At 38.6% G+C, this 12257-nt stretch overlaps 2 protein-coding genes across 2 annotated transcripts; one reads left to right on the top strand and one right to left on the bottom strand.

Moving 5' to 3' along the window:
* Positions 1-2994: 2994 nt before the first annotated feature.
* On the bottom strand, positions 2995-4370 carry LOC104444791. Its single transcript, XM_039314142.1, has 4 exons — positions 4234-4370; positions 3917-4126; positions 3678-3828; positions 2995-3600 (listed from the first exon to the last, which is right to left on the bottom strand). Exons 1-4 carry the CDS (start codon positions 4285-4287, stop codon positions 3080-3082), a joined length of 936 nt encoding a protein of 311 aa, XP_039170076.1. The 5' UTR covers positions 4288-4370; the 3' UTR covers positions 2995-3079.
* A 5756-nt stretch (positions 4371-10126) lies between these two features.
* Positions 10127-10851, top strand: LOC104444962 (60S ribosomal protein L27). The gene is given in 2 exon segments (XM_010058739.3): positions 10127-10418; positions 10421-10851. Coding segments are annotated over 2 exon segments (405 nt in total). The 5' UTR covers positions 10127-10174; the 3' UTR covers positions 10582-10851.
* The last annotated feature ends 1406 nt before the right edge of the window (positions 10852-12257 follow it).

Genomic DNA, 12257 nt, shown 5'->3' with positions numbered 1-12257 from the left:
CTTATTTTTTTAAATTTTTTGAATACTTTATAATTTAATTAATTTTTATATTATTATTTACACGTAGACACGAAACGGCGTCGTTTTTGCGTTTTCTCCGCCACGTCAGCGTGCAAAACGACGCCGTTTTGGACTAAACTCGCCGGAAAATTGCCACGTCAGCCATTTGGCCGGATTTTCGCCGGAATGGCACTTAAGTGTCCCATTTTGCTCCGATGATGGCACTTAAGTGTACCATTTTAAAGTTATGGCACTTAAGTGTCCCGGCGTGCTTAGTTATGGCACTCCAGGTGTCCTCACCTCTCTTCAATTGAGAACAAGATGTCTCTTTCCTTCGGTAATGAGAAGTCCAAATTTTAGTCTTTTTATAATCAATTCTAGTAAAAACTAGAAATACCGAAACATTTTCCGGAAAGAAGATGGTAATTTTGGATCATAATCTGTTTATATATTCTTATAAATTTGGGCAAATATTAGAAGAATAGATAATAGACCATGTGACAAGCTGAAGTTGACCAGCGGTTATCCATCAAAAGGAAATTTTTGGAAGATGACAAGACCTTGGATGAATGCTTGTCTACTTTTAGGAGAAATGTGAAGAAATGGTTGGATGACATGTAAATATTGATATGTCAATATAGATTTCATTTGTTTTGAGAAAAATGAATAATTTGAAAAATATTTTCTAAAAAGTAATTATTACATTTTTTTCAAATAATTAGTCAATGAAAAATATTTTCATTTAAACAATAATTTATATTTAAACATTATCGTTGACGATGAAAATGTTTCCGTTCATTTATTTTTATAAGTAATACAAACAATCATTTTTAAAATGATAATTCAAATCATTCATTTTCCGCAAAACAAACTATTTCTTTATTCCCTTCCATATGAGGCCCACCGTCAAATTAGCAACCCCTTAAATAATTTAACTAAAAAACACTTTAATAAATCTTCATTGTTAAATGGAGAACATGTCTTGTGTAAAGTGCTTTATTAAATTCAAACATTAAAAAAATGCTTTATTAAATGTAATTTAGGTGTTGTGGCTTTACTCATTAATTGATGCGCTTTATAAGTTAGCATCATTATTTAAATGCAAGCAAATAATAAAGTTAACAAAATGACAAACTTAAACCCTTTTCCATTTTTATTTTTTTTTTGGCTTAATTTTGTGGCAGAACTTGATGTCCATGTCAGATTACATGGAAACAATTTACAATTGTAATACCTTACCAAAGTATAACAATGGCTGGTGTCAATATTCATTAGTTGGGGAAGAACTCTGATTTTCAATAAAAAATTGTCTCCAATGCATCGAACTTACGAAAAAAATAGTTGCACTATTGGAGCGAAGCAAACCAATTATACACGTGTAGACAACATGTCATATTATATTCGGTTGAAAGTACTTCAATGATGATTTTGTTTAATACATTTTCCTGAGTCAATTAATAATGTGACATGTTGCTTGAAATATGATTATTTTATTTTATATTCACATAGATAAATATAATATTCTTGTGATTTTTCACTGAATAGCACAACAATTAGTACCAAAGTCACTTATTAGATATGATTTTTCTGTAAAATCTCATAATTCAAGCATTGTTTCACAATGTCAGTTCTTTCTAGTTTACTTCGTGATAACATTGTTCTGCGATTCTATTACAATAAAGTTGAACTCTTTTTATGTGTTTTAAGGAAAATAATGATAATCATAGTCCTCTCTCTCTCTCTCTCTCTCTCTCTCTCTCTCTCTCTCATATATTTCTCTTTTTCTTTCTTTTTTGAGTGAAAATCCACACAGTGCGCGGCAACTTTTTAAAATAAAATAAGGTGATTTTCCAAATGCAGTTTCTTTTTTCGCTGGATCAATTTATACTACATAATTTCCATGAATCATGATAACAATAGAAGTTGTTATCATATCAAACATTTATAAAACATCACGAGATGGCATAATTGAAAAACATAAAATTTGTGAGTCTACATAGACAACACAATCAATGAAAACAAGTATGAATGAGTGAATTAAACATGCAATTTCGTACAATCAATAATATCACAAAAATAATCTAATCTCTCGTCTTTTTTTAAGCACATCAACATTTTGGCTACGGTCATAGAAGATGTTGGAATTGATCCGATATGATGGTTGTGTAGCCAAACATTTTTTATACCTTCAAAAACAAATAAAGGATAAATGACTCAGCCGATGAGGCTTCATCCAATTCCAAATGAGGGCTTTCCGCAGAGCTAGAGCTTCTCCTACAAGAGCCAATCGGCATCTAACTAGGCATAGTTAGATTCCTCAATGAAATAAATAAGCAATGCTAGGCATCTGCAAAAATTACTCTACAAAATTCTACAAATGCAATTAAATAAGTACAACTATTTCATTTCGTGAATTTATTGTAATATAGTCCGTAAATTCCCGCTTGTTCTGCTCCTCATTTTTAAGCAGCAAAAACCTAAGCTTTTCTGTGTTCTTCTCTCTTTTCCCTGTTGAGTCAACAACACATCAATCCAATAATAACGTGAAAATAAAGATATTAAAGTGGAATTTTGAAAAATTTGAAAAAGACACGAGTATTTAAAAATCTCAAAAGGGTCTATTGCTGAATATGGCGATCACCCATCTCCATCGTCGACAAGCTCACAAACTCCTCATTCACAAAACCGCTATGCTTTCAGTCTCTCTCCCTCTCTTTTATCATCCACATGCTTTAGGTTCGAATATACCGATCCATGTGAATGTTTGGTTTGCACGAATGAGTAGGAAAGTGATCACAATTCTAATGGCCAATCCCTTTTCGTATGTTTAGATTTATAAGTGAATCATATAATGGTGATTCCACCAACTTCTTGGAATTGCCGTTTCCATTACTTAGGCCATGCAATCATCATTATCATTCCCAAGTAGGCTAGAGCCATTTGGGCTGATGAAATCAGATTATATTGCAAGATTGACATCAGGACTACCAAATATATTACACATGCCCAACTGCAGTAGAAACATGAAACGGGTCCTCCTAGTTAAACGCAGACCAAAAAGTGTCAGAAAGATTGAAATTCAGACCCAGGTGCCCCGGAGGAGGGCATCCACGGGTGCAGTTTCCCCGAACGTCTCGAGCAGATCGGAACATGAGGGATCGGCCTCTCCTTCCGCTTTGAGCTCTAACCCCAGCTCTTCCTCTATGTCGTCCGATGCCGATATCAACAGCAACTCACACCCTTCGTAGTTCAGGAAGTCGGGCGGGTCAGCCGGGCTGTACCTCAACTGCCCGAACTGTCCCTGTAGGTGGGCGGGGAACACCGCCTTGCGCTTGCTCTGGAGTCCCCTGAACTGGGAAGGGCCGGCACCGTGCTGGTCGGGGTTCTTGATCTGGATGAGGAAGGACCCTTCTCTTTCGATGTTGAGTGACTCCTGGGGCTCCTGCTTCTCATCTTCCGGAGGGAATTCGAGCTTGTATATGAGATGCGTGTGCGCTTTCTTCCCCTTGGATTTGTGTCTAAGTATGCGGTACACTCCCTCCCCCAACGCTCTGGCTGCAGCCGTGTGGCGGTGTCCCCTTGTGGAAGTGTCATACTCCTCTGCAAGAAGCAACAAGTCCTACTTAAATCATGGGAGACCAGAGAGAGAGAGAGAGAGAGAGAGAGAGAGAGAGCACCTGCTTTAAGAGCCGACTTGATATCATCGATCTTGGTAGTGACCATCTCCACAAACCCCCAGTGAGGTCGGCTCCGTTTGCTCGGGTCCGGAAGACTCTTCTTCCCCATCACTATCAACCTCAACAGCGCCTGCTTCTCGATGTTCACTTCCTGCGTTTGGGATTTACAGAGAGGCTTGTAATCACAAGGTGATCATAGGCAAGTTGTCGGGTCGTGTGGTTCTCGTGACCATCATTACCTGGCTACCGTGGCCACCTTCCACGGTGGCCTTGTCACTGGAATTGGGGTCGGCGCCTTCCTTGCCGGAGTGGGGATCTTGCTTCTCCTCGACAGGCCTCTCGCCGGACTCTGGGCGGAGGACTATGTAAAGGCGCTGCACGTCGTCGGCGCCATGAGCTGCTTCTCTCTCCACCTTGGGCCTATAGAAGAAGAATATCTCCCCTCTTTCCTGCAATTAAAACTCCACAACAAGCCCCCTCGCTCACTCCACTCCGTCACCAACTAGCAAACCCCATTTGATTAGCAGTAAAAAGGGAGACAAAGCAGGTTTCGAACCTGAATTTCGACTTGGGGATCATTTCTGGTCTTCACTTCCTGGCCTTGACCCATTTCCAGCGCCACTGCCGCAACACAGACAAGCAGTCGATGCAAATGGAGGAGAAGTTGAGGGCAAACCAGAGAGAGGACCGCGGACACGTTCGCTTTGTGGATAACCCACGTTTCAGCACCGAAGCCTGCCACGTCTCTGTGTGTGCTGCTGTCGCCGACCGAATAGCAGACTTGCCGGCGCAATCACACGTGTCCTAACGTTTGCTATGTCCATGGAAACAACACGTGTTTTATAGCAGTTTTAACAAGGATTATTTCCGAATGTTATGGGCATGTTAAAAGTTACTAGCTTTTATGAAAAATTAACTGCTCTTATGGGAGTCCACTTATCAATATTTACTTGTAGTTCTTATCCGCTGGAAAGCTTCCCAACTGATGTGGTTGAATGAATGAAACATATGCTATTTTCTCGTTGAGCTAACAATACAACCTAGAAGAGGGTAGAGTAAATAGTATGCGGATTATGAAAAACACTCCTCCAATATAAGTTAACAATAATAGAAGCAAATTACGATAGTAGCATGCATAAGATATTGATAAGATATATTATGTAATAGTGGTGCTAGTAATCAGTAGTTGACAATAATGAAAGAAAGTAAAACACATAATAATTTATAATAGTTTGGCTTTATCCCCAAACCTATATCTACTGTCCATATAACAATCATAACATAGGTTGAATTTCATTAATATTCAGAGCAAGTTACAATCAACAAGTGTCTATCAAGCGATAAATCACATTATCAGAATATAATGACTATTTTGGCGCTTGTACGCTTTGTCTAGATTCCAAAGAAGCTCAAACCTTAGATGAGGAATACCAGATGGAGAACAAAGACACTTCATAATTACATATGAAAGAGATGAAGTACAGTGATGGTATTTTTAATTTCTTGGTCCAACCCTTTTTGTGACTTCCTTGATCCTTTACATAGACATCATCAATCGCAACTTTGGAGATTCTAATCAGAAGGAAAGAATAGTTCAAATTTATTGGATGCTTTTGCAAAAAGCAGTATTGTCATACAATCATTTCTATCGATATCAGCAAATTTCTTAAAATGGAATCTATTATGACTGTCACTTTGCTAATTCTTGATTCGCCACCTCGAAAAGCTATCATTACTTTTTTGTAAGTATTTTCTTGTTTTTCTGCCATGTATTCTTAGCTCGTAAGGGCTATTTCTTATACAGTCAAAATCATCTTTAAACGAATACCACACCATCATCACTCAAGACTTGATATCAACACGTCCCGATACTTATTATCAACATGTGATACATATGACCAGTCTATAGATGCTTTCCAATAATTGCTTGAATGTAGTAACTTGCGATTGCATATTCAATAACCCTTTTGAGTATATCAGCATACAAAGACTTTTCATGGACACAAGATTGACCTTGGTATCTGCAAGTCACCACGAGCCACTTGTCATTGGACACTTGCTCTCCTCTTGTCACGATCCTTGTCCTAGTCTTCACTAGTCTCATTTTTCATCGGTATCAACACGATTAAATTTGATCTCAACATCTGAACTTATCATAATAGATACTAATATCAAATAAAGTTGTGGAATCAGCAAGACATCATAAGGATGTCTTCCGAACGTTTTGTAATATTCAAATAAAATTTTGTAAGTGTCCTAAATAAGAGTTAGGTAATTTAAGCTCCAAAAATAAATATTGATAAAAATAGAAACGTTGTTGATAATTTTCAAAAGAGAACCTAATTTCGTAAAAGACTTCAACATGTTGGTAAGCTCTTCCCATCAGCGCTAGTAAATTATCGAAATAGTTGATATTTCCAAAACAATCAAGTAAACATTAGAACCTAATTCAACTAAAATCGACAATTTTAGGTTGGATTTGTTAACCTTTATGTGTGGTAATTGCTATAAAGATTAGCTAATCAATATTAGTAAATTATTAAAAATCAAATAAGCATTGGTTATATAGCCCTGCAAATAAATATTGATAAATTAGCAATTAGTAATTTTTCACCAGAATAAGTAACCTTAACACATTGGTAATTTTAAAAAATGGTTCAATACCCAAACGGTTATTAATTTCTAAACATATCTGATAAACATTGGTAATAAAATAGACTCTTGGTAATTTCTGAAAGCGTTAGTAAAATGAACAAACTGGTAGGCGGTATGTTTCAAGCTATCAAACAATAGAAAGCCACTCTCCACGAGATAGAAGCTCTTTCATTAACTTTTAGTAATCCAAATGGCTACCATCGAGGAAAATAAACTATTTTACCGTTATTATAAAGTAATATAGATAGAGGAATGAAGTACAACAATGCCATCCACAATGGTAAAAGAATCCAATCTTAAGGAAATAGAATCTTCAATTGACCATAGTCTGGCCAGTATCATTGAGGTCCTAGATCGATTGGGGTCCAGGGCATAGGCATCAGGGTAAGGCTGACCTACAGTCTCCAAATCAGGGTGTCGAGGTTACAAGCCCAACCTTGTGGTCCTGGGTATCACAAAGTATATTACTAATGACATTTCTCTCGCACGAAGCAGATATACTAAGACCAAGCCGACACTCAGGGTCCTTGGAGATTTATTTATTCCATGATTTTGAAGGTGATGTATATATTGTGATGGTAGTGAAATTTCAGTAACAATTATTACTTAATAATATAATTTCACTTTCTTTTAAGGAAACATATTCCACGAATCAGCCAATTTGAAGTTTAGATTTCTTTCCAAAATGAGAAATCTAGATTTTTGAATGGCCAATTCCTTAGGTAATCTAATTCCACAGCCAACCGAAAAAGACCTAAAAATAGAATTCTATTACTCGCATAATGGGATATCTATGATGCATTTAGTTCTCGATGGTTTTCCTTTGTTTTCGGGCCATATTCTTTTCCTCATCATTGTCGGGCCTAACCTTTTCATCGACGCCAGCCCGCTATTAAATGAATTAACACAACGTTTGCACCGGACCTCATCCTTGTTAGTGGGCCGAGCTTTTCTATGTAGGATAATGACCCAATTCTCTAGAAAACCACCACTTCTAGGTGGAACCCTAATTTTATTCTAATTTTTGTCTCATAAAACTTACACATGCAAACTCACTTATTGAAGTGGATTTTAAGGATCTAATATATTAATTTAATGATTTTAAAATAAATAAATATATTTCCGTGATATAAAATATATACTGGCAACTCATCTTCATCCTCAACTAAACAAACCCCTCACATCGACAAAAAATAAAAATAAAAGAATAAAATAACCCTTAAGCATGTGTTGCCACCAACTTTCGGACCCCTCGCCAGAGGGTTGGTTCACGGACGACCCTCTCTGCCTTTCGTCCACTCTTTCAATGGAGCCTGTGCTCGTGGCCATGGAAGCTTGAGCTCACAAGAGTGTTGAGGTGGACGTGTGACTCATATTGTAAAATTGGTGCAATATATAATTAATACATCATAATCGATTCATAATTTATTAGCTTAAAGCTTTTCAATGACTGTGAATTTAACTAAATATATTGACAAGCTTGAGCTTGAACTCTTCTTTAATAATCTTTGCAAGTGAAGACATCGAGTTTTTGCAGTATGCTCCCAACAAATAATAGAAAAGTTGGTTGTTGATTAGTGCTCCACCTGCAATTTGTTATGGTGTTTGGTGAATATGCAAGTTAAGATGATTTCGTTATAGAAGGATATTTGAATTAAGAGTGAGCAAACTTAATACTGAGCTTATTTGTCAGGAATAATTTTTTGAGATTCATGTGTGAGTTTTACTAAAAGAAATCTCAAATCAAAGAATTGGTGTAGTGCGGAGCAAATTAACCTATAGTTCAATGGATTAAATATTTGAATGAATGTAAATCCAATTAGATATATTAACTTGTTCGAACTTGACGATTTCCTCAGGTGAAGATATCGGGTTTTTGTTGCGTTGTGTCAACATAGCAAGCTCCACCTAGAGCTCAAAGTAGCCGTGCAAGCTCTCTAAGAAGAACCAGGAATCATTGAGATCAAAAGTGATTCCACTGTCCTTAAGCCATAGCCCGTATGAAAAAGAAATTATATCTCATTTCCTTGTTTGGTCTTCTCTCGCGATGGCCGAGAAAGAAGAACCAGCATCTCGCACTTTGACGGCACCGCGAGCAACATCCTCGTATCCTCTGATTTTGACTCAAAATCACGAGCAGGCGGCGACGAACGTGGGGCAAGCCTTTCCATGCTCGCGTCCGTGGCCCTCTTGTCCTCCATCCCTCTCCCGATACGGCGCACCACCACCCGTCGTCTGGGCTGTTTAAGCAACTAGAGCAAGAAGCATTTCCGTCGAGCAAGAGCAAGCCCATATCTGTCGAAGTTCGTTCGAGCCCTAAAACGAAGACGAACTGAGACAAGATCGTTCCTTCGACCGTTCCAGGTCCTTCGAGTAAGCGCAGATCGCTCCTCCAAGGGAAATCAGCAAGAATCGAGCTCTGAATTCCTGAGAAAAGCCCTTGTTTTCTCCCTAAGTTACATGGCGACGAGCACGAACTCCGTGTTGAAAGAGCGCACGCCGACGGAGAGAGGGTCGTCGGCGACGGACTTCGCCGGTAGAATGTCGGCAGCAAGCACATTGGGAGGGGTCAGTTCGGTTGAGGATGAAGATGTGTCGGGATATTTTTTCCTTCAATGAAAATGATTTTCTTTTGATTTTCTTTCAATCCTTAAATTTGAGTCCGCAAGAAATGTCGATTTATTGTACATGTGGAATTGCCACGTCCAACTCTAGGCAACATTACATAGAAAGTTAACCTAAGTAGTCACTGAAAATTGGTGATTTTAATGAAATAAAAAAGATTGGAAGAGAATTGAAATTCAAGTTAAAGTTGGTAGTTTTTTGGGGAATTAAATCATAGGACAAATTTTCCAACCTTGCTCCTTTTTCTTTGAGTTAGTGTCGGCATTAAAAGTTGTGTTCCTATGACAACAACCTAAGTCTATATTATTAAATAAGCAAACTTGAATACTTCTTTTTTATTCAATCAAGTACCTCAACTTTTTAGATTTAGCTCAATTTGATATTTTCATTAAATAAATTGTCGTATTATGTAATTTTGTAGAAATAACCCACTTACTTAGCGAAAGTTTACTCGAATTGCGGACATGACCTACTTAACAAAATTTACACCCTTTACCTAGATGACGGCACCATGTCGAATGTTAAGGTGGATAGGTATTAATTATTTATAGGAACTATTGTCTAATTCAACATTTTTCGCCAATGATTTTAGTAGATGTCAATTAACCCGCATTTGAAATTTTTAAGTATTTCATTGAAAATAACAAATGCTGGGCAATCAATTATGAAGTGGGAAAATTTTTAGATACTTGCAATATCTTTTTCTAATAAATAAGCACACTAACTTAATCAAATATACCAATATAGGTCACTTTAGTAATTAGGTTGACAAACTCATATAATTTAAAAATGTTGATAGGTAGATTTCAGGTTAGAACAAATTGAATTTAAAGATGATTTGTTTATCGATTTTATCAAGTCAAACAACAAAGTTACGTCACTAACATAGTTAGCATAAATCCAAATTTGCTAATTCTTGGTCATTCATGTGCCATGGAATCATTATCGTGTCGAAAATTGCTACTTTAAAAGTGACTCGTGAAATATAAAAAATATAAAAAGAAGTTGCAAAAATTTATTTAAAAAATTAGATTTAAATATTTTAATATATTTGCCATATAATTTGCCTTGCCCTAAGGCTTGTTCCTCTCCTTTTCCTCTGCCAAGCCACCACATATAAAAGCCTATATAAATCCCCTTTGCATCCTTTCGCCTGCTGCGGAGAAGAAACCTAGCCGACAACCCCCGCCGAGATCTCCAGGAGGAAACCGGCAAAGATGGTGAAGTTCCTCAAGCCCGGGAAGGCGGTGGTCGTGCTGCAGGGCCGGTACGCCGGCCGGAAGGCCGTCATCGTCCGGAACTTCGACGACGGCACGCGGGACCGCCCCTACGGCCACTGCCTCGTCGCCGGGATCAAGAAGTACCCGGCCAAGGTCATCAAGAAGGACTCCGCCAAGAAGACCGCCAAGAAGTCGCGGGTCAAGGCGTTCGTGAAGCTCGTCAACTACCGCCACCTGATGCCCACCGCTACACCCTCGACGTCGACCTCAAGGACGCCGTCGCCGTCGACTCCCTCCAGAGCAAGGACAAGAAGGTCACCGCCGCCAAGGAGGCCAAGAAGCGGCTCGAGGAGCGGTTCAAGACCGGCAAGAACAGGTGGTTCTTCACCAAGCTCAGGTTCTGAGTCCGGTCCGTTCGTGGGACGGTGTCGGGTTGGGGCAAGATTCGATTTTTTATCCCTTTTTGTTTTCGATACGTGGATCGAGCGAACGATGAATGAGGCGAGCCTGGATTCGGGCTGTAGTGGGTAATTTGGAGCTTGGACATCTCATTCAATCTTGAAATGTGTTATTACTGCTAATGTTTTAGTGTTGGATCTGTTCCGGGTTGATAATGTTTTTTGCTGTGACAATTTTCTATATGGGCAATAGTTTGACTCGGTGCAGAAGTGAAATCGATATACTCATTGCGGTCATTTTTCTAATGTTTAGATTGTGTGGAGTCGAGCATGTCGGGGTTAGGAGTGGATTTGGGAGTTTCTGGCACTATCATTCATTCGTCGATTCGTTTATCCTTTAGGCTACTCGGTTAGTGGGGACAGAGTAGGGATTATTTTGCATAAGTGTGCTGTTGTTCTAAGCAATGTCTGCTTTCAACCTATGATGCTTGATCAGGTATGGGCAGGGTGATGTGGTACATCTAATCTGTTTATTTGTGATTAAAAGCTGTCTTTTCTAAGGAATTTGAGTTGTTTCCTGGGGAGGCGGTGAATACCAAGAGGGAACAGAGTTGTTCGTTTCTTGGCCTCGATTCTCTATTTGCATAATGACTTGATCATATGAATTGCAGAGTTAGGAGTTTGATTCTAGAGAGTATGCTCTGAAGCTGTCTTTTGTTTTATCTTATTCCAAATCTTGATTTGTGATTGTGATAGGAATATCAAAGCCAACAACATGATATTAATGCAAGCATTGGTACTTTTGTTATTCGCTGTATGTCAGTGTCAGTCCTTGTTGTCAATATCAGGTCCAATTCTCCATTGCTAGGATTATGGTTCTAATCAATATAGTAGCACTTCATTAAGTAATGCCATTGATCGCTGAACGTACCTTAAGCCACAATCTCTCTTACGTGCTTATTTGCACTAGTAATCATCATGATCTAAATTTGATAAGAAAAATCATCAGGATTTATTGTCATTGTGATTTCGTTTCATGTTGGATTCTAGTGATTGGTCGTCGCGATATCACAGTTGTAGATCCTACTCTGGTTTTTTGGAACAGGATTACTGAATCACGAGTGTCTCTTCGAGCGGCTGATCCAATCGCTTGGTTGTTTTCCCATACCTTACTCCTTGTTTCATCTTTCTGGCGTGCTGTCATGCTATCTCAAGGCATGTATACAAAGTTACATATTGATGTCTCTAACATGTAAGTCTTCAGGTCATAACCTCCCTTTCTCTCCCATCGATGGTCTCTCTCTCTCTCTCTCTCTCTCTCTCTCTCTCTCTCTCTCTCTCTGGGGTGTGCACTCTCTGCTGGTGGTGCACAGAACACTCATACAAGAGTAATAGCAACAATAATCCAAGCATCATCCCACTGGGTGTGTTTGAACTCAGCTGTTGATTATGTTTGTTGAAATTGAACTCCATTACAGGTCCGGCATAAGTTTACCTTATCTCAGAGTAGTAGCTCGGCAATTAGGACAGATTCTCTGTTAAGCTGGGAGTTCTCTCTCCTATCCTCGAGTCTTAACGTCCATTTTTGAAAGGTATCGAATAGATCCTTTGGTGCTCCCTCTGATCTTTGGCAAACTACATCCGGCCTAACTTTTCTTTTCTTACTTTTCTCCGGCATTGTT

This window comes from Eucalyptus grandis, chromosome 5 (genome assembly GCF_016545825.1).
Source record: "Eucalyptus grandis isolate ANBG69807.140 chromosome 5, ASM1654582v1, whole genome shotgun sequence".
In the NCBI taxonomy this organism is placed as follows: domain Eukaryota; kingdom Viridiplantae; phylum Streptophyta; class Magnoliopsida; order Myrtales; family Myrtaceae; genus Eucalyptus; species Eucalyptus grandis.
Note: the sequence above shows the minus strand (reverse complement) of the source record. Positions and strands in the feature narration are given on the sequence as shown.

Coding starts and splice junctions, on each gene's coding strand:
- LOC104444791 (XM_039314142.1), bottom strand. CDS start 4,287: ATGGGTCAAGGCCAGGAAGTGAAGACCAGAAATGATCCCCAAGTCGAA. Junction 4,127..4,233: donor ATCCCCAAGTCGAAATTCAG/GTTCGAAACCTG, acceptor TTTTAATTGCAG/GAAAGAGGGGAGATATTCTT. Junction 3,829..3,916: donor AAGGTGGCCACGGTAGCCAG/GTAATGATGGTC, acceptor TCCCAAACGCAG/GAAGTGAACATCGAGAAGCA.